A 15,141-nucleotide genomic window follows, 5' to 3' on the forward strand; every position below is an offset into this window, starting at 1 on the left:
TCAAACTTTCTGAATGGCTTCTAAATCACAAAATCTATGGTACTTTGTTGAGGCTAGCTGTACGTTTTAGTCCAGGAAATATCTCCCAGTGTCAGTTTATTTTTGAAAGTCAAATACTTTGTACATAGTGCTAAGTTGTGGTTACACAAAAGTTTATAAATATTTTTTACTGTTATTGCAACCATTTTATTGAACACACATTGACCTCTTTGAGTAAAGGCGGATATGCCATTATAGGTAGTACTATCAGCTTAATTTAAAATGTAAAACAATGATGAAATGACCAAATAAATTAACAGTATATATAGTTAAAATCTAAAATGTGACAACATGACCTGAAATTAATGAAATTTTAGTTTAGACAGTGTCAAAAATTGTTCCCAAGATGGAATGAACTGATCAAACAATCACACTTTTGTGCAAATTCTGACTCCAAACCTCTTGAGAAAAGTTCCCTAATATCAATCACTATTTTTTTTTTACCTCAATGATCACTAATAAAACATTCTGTGGCTCAAATATGCTTTGTACCCGTTTTAAAAGGGCATTGTTGCTCTGTGCTTGGTTTCATCATGACTGTGAAATGAGATTATCTGATCTCAGATTTACTCTGAGCACACTTACTTGTTCTGAGCTCGGTTGATGTTGCACTCCTGCCAAACGCTCTCAACCACCTGACTTGCCATCCTGCGTGGAATCTTGCCACCGTGATGACTGGTGCTGTCAACACTGAATCCATCCATCGCCACCGGCAACCGCATCCACTTCTGTGCTGAGTGAGAGTGAACTTGAGAAAGAAACAAAAAGATAAGAAGTTTGAGAGTGTAACGGAAATGAGACAAAATGAGGGTTTGAGTCAAGTTTGAGGCATGTTTACCTGTCTGAGCCTCCTCAGGTGAGGTGGGAGGAGTCAGGGTCACTGAAGAGATGGCGGGGTCACGGTTTGAAGCAGGCACTTGATGGCCATTTGAATAGACAGCGGTGCAGTGCGAGGACCCCGTAGGTGTTACAGTGGGGATGTCTGACTGCGGGACTAACACCAGGCATGCAGGATACACCATGCGCACACCACCTGGAGAAACGGCCACACATGAACACCTTAAGAATGCACACTTTGGGGGTACTACAGATGATAAACATTGCATATTAGATTATATTTATCCAGTATTTTCAGCAAACATGTATTGCTCCCACAATGCAATTGGTTTATTTACCAGCCTTTTAAGTAAAATTTATTTTATTCCAACCCACCAACAAGCACTTCCACTGCTGCCAGGGAGTCGTCCTCCCAGTCGATGTCCTCCATTTTGTCCTCTGTGCTCTCCTTGGAGGTCGGGCTGATGGGATAGAACTGATTCCATTCTTCAATGAGCTTCTGTGTCGGAGGGTCGGACAGCTTGAAGGACTGACCGGTCAATGTCCCGTTCAGTCCAAATGGACTCAGAATCACTAAAGCGAGAATAAGAGAAACAATTTAGTCATACATACTACCTACAGTACAGAACACAAGAGATATTGGGCAGCATTGGCATGAAGGTCAAGAATCTGGGACACAGGCCCATCACGATTATCTGATCTAATCAAGATTATTTGAGATAATCATAATCATTGTGCGCTTTTAATCTCAATCACAGATTGCCATTCAAATAAGGGAATTGTATTATTATTTTATGTTATAATTTATTTTACTTTTATTTTTACTCTAATAATATTACAATTATTGTTGTTGTTATTATTTTAGTGTTAATGGAAAAAGCTATCAAACACACAAAAACTGTAAAAAAGAAAAAAAATAACAATAATAATAAATTATCAGCTGAAAAGATACATTTACAAATACAAAATAAAAAGTTTTTAATTTGATGTTAATTTACATACACATACATATATTAGACAATTAACAAATAATAATTTAATAAATATTTTTGGGGGGATTTTATTTAAATTTTTTGATTAATCTCGATTAATTGTTTAACAGCACAAAATATTTATGTACAAAAAAAAACAAAAAAAAAAAAGTTGTATGCTTTTTAATAAACTCATGATTGTGACAGCAATAGCTGGTACACAAACTGAGTTACCAAGACTGTGTAACATGCATCGCTAAATAACCATATTGAATAAATTTATTATAATGATTGAACTTTTTTTGAGTACCATCAGCGTGGGGGTGGGGGGGGGGGTGGGTGTTTACAGTTTACTGTTTTTTACTGTTTACCTTAACTGTTTAGTTATTTTTTGCTATTTAGTGGTTTTTATGCCATTAAAAAAAAGAGAAAAACTACAGCACACTTTAATTAAAACTTCAGTACACTTCTGTATAGGGCTGGGCGATATGAGCAAAAATTCATATCTCTGTATTTTTTGGCTGATCTGCGGTATACGGTAGCCTATATATCTCGGTATTTTGTATTTGGATTAAACAAATAAAGTGAATGTAAGCATGTAGGCATATAGCTATTATGTGCAAAAACGGGTTAAAATCACATTACACTGTAACATTGCAATCTAAAAACAACAACAACAAAAAATTTAAAGCAGAAGACTAATTGAGTAAAAAGGCTATTTTGATTACCCCATTACACTTTACAGTTGCTATCATACAAATACACTTACTTATAGGTTTAAAATTCTACGTCATATTTAATGTCCAACTACAAATATTTCAGCAAAATGTATATTTTAGTCAAGAGTTATTGCGCTCCTATTTCATTGAGCTCTGTCTGATTGGCGTGCATGCGCGCTGCGGCGCTCGTTCTAAATGAAGTCTGTGGAGATTAGCGGAGAATCGCTAAAGCAGAAGCTTATGCACTTCTGACAGCAAAATTAGAAATATTTCCATTGGTTTTTAACATTTACAGATGCAGAATATACCTGTGAAATGCAAGTTATGCATGAAGGAAAACAGCACATCTCAAACACATTAAACAGCGCGTCTCTGTCACCCTCACACAGCCTTTCTGTCAGAGCATCTGACGTGGCGCGCGCGAACCCCTTTGTACGGAAACCATAAACTATAGGCTTCTAGGAGAGAAATAAAACTCAGGAATTATTTAAATGCAAAACAAACAAAAGACGCTATGATTGGTTTAACTCTTCATCTTTTTCTGTTGCTTGTTTTGAATACTGCGCGTGGACAGAGGCGTAACTAGATTTTTGCGTAGTTTAGGGTGACAAATCGTACCAGCGTACTTTGAGGTCAAAATGCGTAGCCGCTACGCAAAATGCGTACAGGTTGGCAGGTCTGTATTGAATAAATCACCTATCCTAGTATCCTAATTAGTTTTTGTTTACGCATGCAAGTACTTGTGTTAACATGATAGTAGCAAAATAACCTACAAAACACAACCAAGTGCCATTTATCTGGAGCTGTGCTTGTAAAGTTGCCCCAAACTGGTTCTTACACTGTAGAAAGCCCAGCATATGTAGCAGAAACACATGAAGACTAAGGAGCGTGTAATCAGAACAGGGCCAAAGCAAATGAGTCTATGAAGCGAGGAACACTGTACAAACACTCCCGGCCTGGCTTTCTCTCAACCGCTCCCTCCACTTCTGTTCCTCATTAACTGTGGTCTTAAATGACTCCTCCACTGCAGCCGGGTCTCTTTCCTTCCTCCTTTCTCTCAGACACTTTCCGAAAACCTTTCATATCAACACAGCCTCCAGTTACTGCCAAGCAGCGCTCATGCTGAGCCCAGAATCCAACTTAAATAAACAGGTCACTCAGGAGGAGAGAGACAGAAACAGGGTGAAAAAGACAAGGAAAGTGCGCAAGACAAGGTGAATCACAAATATGGAAGCAACAGCATCAGTTTTCACTCTATTGGTATCTTACCAAAACACTTCAGCTTCTCAAGAGTGGCTCTGTTACATGCTGCTTTCATGCCTAAAAAAACAACTAAACTCTGAGGTAGGTAGTCACAAATTTTCCCAAGGAAATCTCATTCTGTACTTGTGTGTTTCTTTAACTGCCTTGATATATTGATCCACGTATTAGGAGGAAGGAGCTTCCAGGGAGAAAAAGAAGGGGGAAGCGGATGAATCCATCCCGTGTCCTTCCATTAGCCGGCTCATTCCATGGCCTTCATCACATAAATCCATAAAAGCTACAATGACAGAGGACACCTCCGTCCATCCGGAAGAGGTATGGGAAGAGGGAATGGGGGCAGGGGGATGCTATACAAATGGAAAGGAGGCAAGATTCATCTTTAATGGGTTACGTTGACTTAAATCGAAACGCTCTAACAGAGATCGTTATCCTGGCTTCAAAACCGAAGCCTCCAAAAAAAGCATTATTTCGAAAAAACAAGCTGTAACCAGATGTAAGAAAACATACACGGCTCGTTCGCAGGGCAAAAATGGCTCTTTTAATATCTGACACATCCCTGATCGAGCCAAGGTGAGGGGGCGGAATTCGTTTGGCCTCTGGATGGCTATCTTGTCACAACACATCAAAAAAAGACTCTGCTGATACGCAAAATATTTACAGAAAAAAAAGCCCCACGTTGAGCTCTTCAGAGAGGTGGTCAAGCAGAAGATCAGAATTTGCATGGCAGGGAAGCTCGAAGCATTGAATCCACTAAAGAGTTATCCAAACGTCGGCCATCATTACAGAGGGGTCTGCTGCTCTGGTCCGCATTTGATTGGGGGCATCACACAGATATAAAGCAATTTCCAGACAAACAGGCAAACAAATGTATTCCAATATCACACTGTTCACCTCACATTTATTCTGTCAAGCAATCTGTGCACTACCAGTCTCTCTCTCGCTCTCTCTTCTGCTCGGTTAAGTGAGCTACGAGTTCATTACACCCCTCTCACTGCTCTTTATGAGGTCATAGTCGCCATACTCTGACGCTCACTAATCCGAGACTGTCAGAAACGGTGAGCAGCAGACCAAAGGAGATCGAGAGAGAAAAAGGTCAGCTGGTTCCAATTGACACATCACACATTCCTGATGCACTGCAAAGGTTATTTCCCCATCAAAAGGATGAATTATTTTTTTAAATGTTAATTCGCAGGAACTGCAAACAATCTCAATTATGCAAAACAATGGCAGATGTGATCTAGTGCACAGCTGTGGATGATGTAGATTGGTCAATACAGCATTCCAGCCAAGCTTAAATGAATGATACTGGGTGAATTTCATTTAAAAATGAGTGTCACAAAATAAAAACTAAGGAATATTTCCCACTGACAGTTCTTGGGTGCATAAGAGCAACTGAGGGCTTGTAAATCCCAGGTAAGGTATTAAAGTCAGCATGAAACGGAAATTGCGATCGTTTTCTCCTCCCTATAGTGACGTAAATCCAAGTGAAATGGCTTTCCAAACCAATAAAGGAAGGAAAAAAAGGAGGGTGGGACTTGATTTTTGTCCATCAGGAATTGACTGGATTGTTGTTGTTTGCTAATTGCTGTGATCTCATGTGAGTGACAGACTGCTGGAGGGAAGCCTTAGTTCAGCCCTCACACCAGTCAACACAAATCATCAGAGAAGAGATGGTGTTGAGAGGGGAATGGAAGTTATTGTTTTTGACAGAAGATTTTGAAATGTGATTGAGAAAATAAGAACAGTTTTTTTTTTTTCATGTTATGGTGACTTTGAAAAGGCCTTACATCTCCTAAAGTGCAAGGATTTCCCACCCAGGAACACATGATTAGAAATGGCAAAATGCCTTAATTAACATGACCCTCACTAACGGCCCTTTGTTTCAGATTGTAAAAATGTTGATATGTCTGTTGCTCCCCCTTCCCTGTTTTGTTTGTTTGAATGGATATTGTTTTGTTGATTAAAAAAGAAAAAAGTTGAAAACAAAAAAAATAAAAATAACACCCCTTTGGAAATCACACTTAACTTTACTATTCAACTTTCAACAAAAGAAGAAGGGGACAGACAAGAATTTTTTTTTTTTAAAGCATTTAAAAAAAAAAAAGAGTGTTCCATTACCTTGGAATGGGCTGGAGGCCTGCTGGGCCAGTGTCAGGTGCTCCTCGTTCAGGTGGTACACGGGCTGGTGCTGGTTGATCTCCACGCTGGTGCACACATTACTGTCTCCATGCAGGAAGAACGTGAAAGAGCAAGACAGGTGTTCTCTGAGAAAGAGAGACAGAGAGACAGGTGTTTAAGTTACACAGTAGCACATGTGCCTCAAAAAGAAAAAACAAACATGGATTATTCATAAAGACCCAACAACTATGGATCATCCGACTGGATTTCTAACATACTTTATGAGTCATATAATCAGCGTCACTGAACTCTTGTGAATCATTTAATCACCATCTGATGTGATCATTAAATTCCTAAGACAGAATCTGATTCATTTGTAACTCTAAAAACAGTACTGTCAATATCTCAAACGTGTGAGAAACATCACATGCCATTGAGATGCAAGTGTCTGCTCTTTGACCTCAAGGATTACACTGTGTTTGGCCCTTCTCCTCATGAATATGCATGAGGACCTTTAATATATGTAACAGGACAATAACACTTTTTCTACATTAGTCACACTCTGAGCTCTGTAAAGCCTGAGCTCTGTGAAAATCAGTCCAAACTACGGCAGCTTCCTAATATGTGCTTAAAATCCTTCGTTCCATGGCGCATTAGAGTTGCTCTGCTGATCTGGAATCATCACAGGCATTAAAGCATCTTAAAGCAAAACTAGTCCATTGGTTAAATTACTAAACCAGAAAAACCCTCTTGTATTTCCATGAAATGTCATTGCATTAAGCTTTAAAAGGAAACATTTGTGAAATAAAGGCAAGTCCCTGCATGAATTAATTACGCTTACTATGACAATTTCCACATTTACTATTGCTCATAGTAAGTGTTCCTGTGACTCAATGGTAGAGCATTGCATTAGCAGTGCAAAAGGTTGTGGGTTCGATTCCCAGGGAACACATATTAGGTAAAAAAATGTTAGCATGAATGCACTGTAAGTCGCTTAGGATAAAAGCGTCTGCTAAATGCATAAATATAAATATATGCTCATACATCTGAACAAGCGCCCTAAACCTAAGTATTAAACTTCATATTACACAAAGTTAGTGCCACGGATGTGAATGATGCCTCAAATCATGTGGTTTGTTGAGATGATGTATGCTATTAATTTCTAAGCAATCAGATTTTATTCCTTAACATGTTAAAATGACAACTCAAACTATTTATTCTTATCTAGAGATAAGAATAACAAAGACTTGCTTTTCTGACCCTAGCAGCCACTCATTACACCTTACCAACTACCACAACACTTACTCTGAATATGCATCACTGGCCATTGTGCAGTACAGTGTTATTTGCTCCAACTGCTTTATAATGAAGGTCATAAACCCAAAGAAATTCTCTCCAAAAACAAAGTATGGCCAGCATGCCATCAGTATGGACACTAGCCAAACATCTGCATTTAGAGAGTGAGAGAACCATAGAAGAGGTTCAGCCACTAACCCACAGAGACAGACACTGATTTGCAACTACGTCACATCTAAACCGAGTAAACACGCCACACTGACCCCTTGCATTTCTACAGCTCTCGGACTTTGCTAGGGATAGCCTAATGCTTTACAGCAGGCTGCCCCCTGTGGAGATATTATCGCAACTTCGGTCTGACGCCATTGCTTCGTTATTTCAGTCACACACCGGTCTTAAATTTTCTCAACAACAACACACACAAAAGGAGGCTCTCTGGGCAAGCTAAATACTGCTGCACCATCACATTTGATCACATGGTCTACACACACACTGAGCTCAATAACAGCATGCTCCTGAAGTTTTCTATTCAGCGGCAGACAGAGCAATCAGTGTGTGCATCACTGACCAACCCCAAAACAAAAACAGTTCACACTAAACCAGGATCCAAAATTAACACTCACCAAATAAAAAACATATATAAAACAAATACTAAAAAGAGAAAGTAGAGGGAGCAACACTTATGGCAACTTGTGCAAGACACCTTATCCCTGCACAATTCATCATCAGAAGGTTACCAAAGATGAAATAAATTTCATCTTCAGCTGCGCTGTTTGTTACATATAAGCAAAGAAAAATATAGCCAAATGAAAATACTTAAACAGACCAATATTAAAAAGTTTAGGGTCTGTATTTTTTAAGCAGAGAGGTAATAAATGGTGAAAATAGACAAAGATTTATTTTGTTACAAAAGATTCATGTTTCAAATAAATGCTGTTCTTTTGAACTTTTCAATCAAAAAATACCTTAAATCATCATGTTTCCACAAAATATAAAGCACAACCATTTTCAACATTTCAGCATCTTAGAATGATTTCTGAAGGATTATGGTGAGACTGAAGACTGAAGTAATGATGCTGAGAATTCAACTTTGCATCACACAAATACATTTAAAAATATTCCAATAAAAAAAATAATAATAATCAGTTAAACAGAAAAAAGTTTTTTTTAAATTGCATTAACATTTCACATTATTGCTACAGAAAAAAGTTTAGTCTTGAGCATGAGCACATTTTTTTAAATCATACCAATCCCAAACTTTTGAACGGAACTATATATATCTAGAAAAAGGCAAATGCAAAAGAGTTTTATGGTCCCCACACTAGTAAACAGAGGCCAAAAATAGAGCTCAGGACATCACTACTCCTGATGACACAAGCTTATCCATTGCATTTCCAGCTGTAAAGCAAGAAAGGAAGAAAAGAAAGGGCAAGAGGTCACAAATAGGTAACATGAACCTTTTTGAGAGGTTTAGAGGGAAAAAGGACCCGACTAAAGAAAAAGAGCATTAAAAAAATTAAGAACAGCTTGTGGTGAGAAAAACAGCATGAGGAAGTAAGAGAAAAAGAGAGGTAACATTCTACAGCTGTAGTATTGGGCTGTTACTGACTTCCTGAAAGCAGTGGCTCTGGTCAGGGCGTAGCAAACTCCTACTACAAAACCCACAAACACACTTCACATCTCAACTCAACGACTTTTCAGACGACTCTCAGACATCACCTGTTTGTGTGTCTGGGTGTGTAAAGCATCCAAAATACTTTACATCTAATTGACTTGCATTTAACTGTCTTGCCATGTTGAGTGCTCAGAGAGCTACTGGAAGAATCCTGCTTTAGTCTTATGAGTGTGTTGGTGTTATGAAAACTGGGGAAAAAAAGCTATTTAAAAAAATCACTTAAAATTGAAATAAAAACAGAAAATCTAAAAATCAAAGCTAATTCAAATTTTAACAAATACTGTAATAGTATATAAATAACACTAAAAATCACCAGTTTGTTAATGTTTAATGAGAAATTATGTGGTAACAGTCAGGACAAACATCAGAAATTGTATTACAATTATTCTTCACATGTCATTTTTAGTTTTAAGCGAACTACCCCTTTAACACACCACATGTGTCTCTAAACCACATGACAAACTGTCTGTCTTCCATCACCTGACCAATAGCAGTAGCAAGATCAGGTGATCAACTGTAGAACATGCCGTTACACACCCTCTCTCTCCAAACCAAAGCCCTGGAAGACATCAGCCACAGTACTGAAGTGCATTACTAACAGCAGCGTGTTTACCACAAATAGAGAACCGAGACTCTCTGAAATACCTTTAGATTAGAGCAGTCGACCACAGAGCAATGGCAGTTAACACACAAACATACACGGCTTACTGCATCCATCAAAAATGCTCCAAACAAAGCCTTTATACACACAGAAGAGGACATCCTCTCACTCATTCATAAAGCGTGGCCTTTGAACCAAGCGCTTAGAGTCAATAAGAGAACTTAAAAAGCCTCTAGTCTCGATGACTAGAGCTCATATTCTGCGTGCTTTAGCTGTTCGCCTCATCATAACAGCTGAACAAACCCGACGAGACTTTTCTCAAACAAAACGTTTGTTAGTCAACAGTCATTTATGCTAATTAAATGTTTATTGATCTTATGTAACAGGCTTTCACTAAATACAAAGCCAACGTTCAAACTAAAAGAGGACCTGATTGGCTGCACACCTTGGAGACTCTCAATCTTTACAAAGATTATCACAACAGCCTCAGACTGATAGGTTTTGAAGAACACTTTAACGTGAAATTTGTTTTTAAAACTAATAAACAGAAAACAATCAATACAACACTCCCTAATACTGTATTTGGCTTTTAAAGCTGTCATTTCTGAGCCACAAAAATTTGACAGCTATACTGATTTTTCTTTCTTTTTGGCCTTTTGCATCCAAGCTGATGTAGATTTACTCTATAATGCTCCTTGAGCCAACACTCCCCTCTAAAGCAGGCCATTCCACCCTGACTTTCTCAATGCACCACTCGTAAATTTTCAACCTTAAACTAAACTTTACAGGAAAAAATGACTATTTTAATCAACATGCATTCTGAAAATAAGGGGAGGTGCCAGACCGGAGACCCTGGAACATCTCCACGGACTGTAAATCTATCCACAACGGACACGCTGCGCACACACACACTCCCTTAGAGCAAAGACAGGAACTTCAGTCAAGCCCAGAGTGTAGTGAACATCTGAGGAGGAGACAAAACCGGTGAGAATAAAAAGGCGAGAGAAACTGATAAAATCGGAGAAAGGGAGTTTACACTATAGCATTAACCAATATCTATAACCAGTGTGTAGTGAGTGTGTGTGTGTGTGTGTGTGTGTGTGTGTGTGTGTGTGTGTGTGTGAGTGGAGAACAGGAATGGGAAGTGAGAGAGTAGGAGTTCTGGAATGTCAGGAATCTCACATCAGTCTTGTGGAACTGAGCTAAGAAAGCAGCGGAGAGGAGCTAGATTTATACCAGCCCAGATTTACTATAGCGTGAGTTTATCTGAACCTGTCCAGAATTGATGGGTAGAAAAATGGTTATCAGACAATAATGATATAATCTGGACATGCCTCTGAAGTTTCAGCATGAATCAATTCTGCACACACACACGCTGGATCTACTGTTTGTTTCCCATCCAAATTGCAATAAAATAGAAAAGGCCCTGTCTTATTACATTTAAAGTATTTAAACATAGTAAAATTTGTGAAAAAAAGCACCAAACTCTGACTGGTATGACAGCATGAACTGAAAATCCCCCCTATTTTCTAAAAGCTAAATGTTATTGTGAATGATTCATCCATGCATATATATTGTTATTTAATATTAGCTTAGAATTTTTAATAAAACTCTCTGGTGACAGGTAGTCCACAAACTTAACAGTCTAGAAAACTACGAGAAAAAAAATGGTAACACTTCAGTATAGGGACCGATACTCACTATTAACTAGTTGCTTTTTAGCATGTCTTTTATTAACATATTGGCCGTTTAATACGCATTAAGCACATATTCTACATGACCACATTCTACATCCCTAATCCTATCCAATACCTAAACTTAACAACTACCTTACTAAATATTAATAAGCAGCAAATTAGGGATTTGAGGATAAAATCATAGTTCATGGTTCGTAAATGGCAAGAATTGGACATTAAAATAAAATGTGACCAAAACACTCTAAATATATGCACTATATTAAAAATGTATTACATTTTTAATTAACTAGCTGTCTTCATTACTTCATGAAAACAAAATTACAGCCACCATTTAAATGTTTACATTTAAACAACAAATTTGAGTAGAAGCAAACTTCTGGTGTTAAAAAGTAGACAAAAAAATTCCATTATGTTCAATTTAAATGATTGTACAACATTTTTTTATTTGAGTTTTGATTATTAAATACATTGACTGATTAATTGATTATCATATAAAATTTATTTTTGGTTTCAGTTTCTGCCAAGTGCATCCAGAATCTTCATTTTAGTGCGTCACTAATGAACACCCATTTATTGAGAGATTGGATTTTTTGAATTTTGCAAATTATAGACGTCACATGAGAGCAAAGATGGGCCTGGTTGGGACCGAGACAAAGAAAGCTGCTGTGGACAAATTCATCCTTTTAGCAGTATAGCTACAGCAAGTTCATTCATAATAGATAAACACAGCAGATCACATGCCACTTCATTCTCTGCAGAATCCAGTCGCTGAAAAGACTTTGCATCTGCTGGTGTGTGAATGCGTTTGTGACAGTTGTGTGCAAACCCCTATAAAAGCATCCTAGCTTGTACCTTGTCATAGGTGTGCATGTCAAGGGAGACAGTGCGTGCATTTCCCCATGCAAATGATTTTGTGCCTACGCAAGCGCATGATTTTATTACGTGAGATTTCTGTGGGTGTGTACAGATGTGCAGAAATGTGTGCGGTTTCACGCAGGCAGGTATCCTGATGGGTGTATTCAGCACTGTAGCCGCAGTCTATCTCCTCCGCCGTCCTACTAAACAAACAGAAAAAAAAAAAGAAAAAAAAAATTTCACAGATGCATCTTAAATACCCTTTACAGTATGACTGCGACACTACACCACAATAATTGTTGAGTAATGTGCAGTGACGTGCAAGGGATGCATCATGTTCTGCACTGGCTCATGCATCGCCCAGCTCCCCCGTGAACACTGCCCATAAAAGAACACACTGGATCTGTGGATTAGCCATGGTAACAGATCTGCTGCACCATGAGAGAGAGAGAGAGAGAGTGAGAGAGAGAGAGAGAGAGTGTGCACAAACACAGCTCTGACCTGTATGAAGGATGATGTAAGCAGCTAAAACACATTGGGGTTTGGTTACAGAGCAGCGCCGAGTGACAGTACAACCAGCCAGTGAGTGTGCTAACCATTTCAAAAAAAAAAAATCTAATACAACAAAACAAGCTCTCTGGCATTCCTCGGAGCCTGGCTTCCGAGCTCCCTTCCCCACAGATCCTCTAATTATAGCGAAACCACAAGACACTGTGTGCTCATACGCAAGACAGCACAGCGCAGAATAGAACAGGAAGGGTTTGGGTCTACTCACGAGCTGAAATTCTTAAAAAACCTGCAGGAAAAGAAAGAGCGAGAGGGAGAGGAAGCCAGCGGCGCTGCAGAAGCTGTCTGTGCTTTCCGTGCGGAAGGATCTAGAGGGCGGGCGTCAGGAAAAGCAAAAGGTGTGGACAACACAGACCTGAAGTCTAACAGGTTTACTAAGGTAATCCCTTAAAAGAGAACACAAGCATGTATGTCTGCACTGCAAGTACGGCTCCACTCATTAAACACGCCTTCCTAATCCAAACAGTCCACAGAGCTTTAAGACAACATAAAAACAACAATCATAAAACATTTACACCACTGCTAAAAAGTTTGGGGTTGGTAAGATGTTTTACAAATATTGAAAGTCCTCTCTCCATCTCTTTTGCTCATTAAACCTGCATTTATTTAATCAAAACTACAGTAAAACCAATAAAACCATGAAATATTACAACTTACAATAACTATTGTCTATTTCAACAAATGTAAAAATTCAAAAGAACAGCATTTATTGGATTTTTTTTTTTTTTTTTTTTTTGTTAAAATTTTTTTTTTTTTTTTTTTATTTTAATCTGCCATTGCTAAAAACAAGTATAATTTTTTTTCCCCAAAACTTTTGAACTTTTACAAAAAAATTAATGTAGGCATCACAAGATTATAATATCTAGTTTCAAAAAGGATAAGTTGTAGCCGCTCGGTTAAGATGGCCCTGCCAGTTTATGAATGGAGTCCTGTGAGGAATCAGAGGTGTTTTGAGTTTCTATGGCATGCAGGAACCCACTGCCATATTTGTGACAGGTGATATCCACTAAAGGACACGTGTGCTCTGCTACGGTGGCTCTTCGGGGACAAAATTAAACACCTCCTTGGTGGAAAAAAAACCCACACATGCTTAAGACTTGAACACACAAGCCATCACTGAGGGCACTAAGAGAAACGCAAGCAGGTTTTGGGAATCAGTGTAGCAGGAAGAAATGCTAATCACCATACAGCCCATTACTACACAGTGTTCTCCGCTCCTCTGCCTCTGAGTCTGTTATTTAAAAGGCTCAGTGAGCACCGATTGAGAATCAGATCCCTTCAGTTCATATTATCTTGTCATAGGGATGTAGGGAGTGAAAACTCATACAAAACGACCACTTACACACATTAAGATGTTTTACCACATAGTCTGTCTCTTAATGAGAAAATGAGGATTCAGATTTTTCTAATATGAGACACTAGATGTTATAAATTAAAGCTGACCACATACCAGTGGTTGGAATCTGCAGAAATTCTCGACACGAGATCATGTGGTGCTTTGACATTAAGGGTCATTTAAACATTTGTGATCAGTATGGTTTTTTTTTACTCATTACTTTCATTTCTATTATATAGTATATATACATATGTACCATTGCCATTTCCAAAAGCATAAACATTGAAAGTAATAAGAAATGTTTTTGAGCTCCAAATCAGCATATTAGAGTGATTTCTGAAGGATAATGTTTTTTAAACATTACAGACCCCAAACACTTGAACTATAATGTAAGGAGTCGTCTATACATTTTATCAGTTAACAATAGAAGAAAGGGACAAAGAGTTGAAAGTATGTAGTAAATATGCAAGTATGCAATTACTAATTAATGAGTCTGGTATGCTGTGGTTAGCACACACTGACTCATGGGCGTCATTTGGATTAAAATGCTAGAGGCAAAAAAAAAAAAAAAAAAGTATTAGAAAATTAGAAAAACTGATTCTCTATGACCGCTAAATCTTCTATACACACTACTAACAGAAAGAGGGAGGGAAGGAAAGTGCCTGTGTGTGAGTGAAAGAGGGTGAGCTGAAGGAGGAAACGCTGTTGTTCCGTTTTTGTGTCACTTCGCAGTGATTTGCAGACAGACAGAGCTATAAAACACACAGACTCGCAGTTAGAGCCTTGTTAAAAGACCTCAAAGGAATGTGTGTTTTAACCATGTTTAACAAACAGCCTCTGATCCTTCAAATTCAAAGACTATAGGATTAAAATATTAATTTCAGTATTAAACAAGGCCTCAAATACATATCTTGCTTTGCATTTGAAGACGTTCAACCTTTACTGTGATTTGTAGCATGACAGAATAAAAAAAAATTCTGAACCTACTTGAAAGCTGTCTGGCTGTGTTAATAGAGTGTATAAATGACCTTGAGCAAGAGAAGAGAAGAGCGCAAATAAATGATGCTGTGAGGAGAGAACTGTGGCAGAGGGCAGAGAAAAGCCAAGCTGCTCTTTTTTTCCACCTCTACACACGTCGTCTCAGTTTCTTATCAAAGAGCACAGATG

The 15,141-nt window shown here is 38.2% G+C and overlaps 1 protein-coding gene across 3 annotated transcripts in view; it reads right to left on the reverse strand.

Annotated features, from left to right (window-relative positions):
- Positions 1–15,141, reverse strand: part of med13a (mediator complex subunit 13a) — a 59,089-nt gene that overhangs the window by 23,286 nt on the left and 20,662 nt on the right. For all 3 annotated transcript variants that reach the window (XM_042732637.1, XM_042732636.1, XM_042732638.1), the window contains exons 4-7: positions 5,948–6,093; positions 1,252–1,449; positions 878–1,072; positions 625–787 (exon numbers count right to left, since the gene is read on the reverse strand). In XM_042732637.1, coding sequence (XP_042588571.1) covers positions 625–787; positions 878–1,072; positions 1,252–1,449; positions 5,948–6,093 — 702 coding nt within the window. The remainder of the gene's footprint in view (positions 1–624; positions 788–877; positions 1,073–1,251; positions 1,450–5,947; positions 6,094–15,141) is intronic.

This window comes from Cyprinus carpio, chromosome B10, assembly GCF_018340385.1.
Source record: "Cyprinus carpio isolate SPL01 chromosome B10, ASM1834038v1, whole genome shotgun sequence".
NCBI classification, from domain to species: Eukaryota; Metazoa; Chordata; class Actinopteri; order Cypriniformes; family Cyprinidae; genus Cyprinus; species Cyprinus carpio.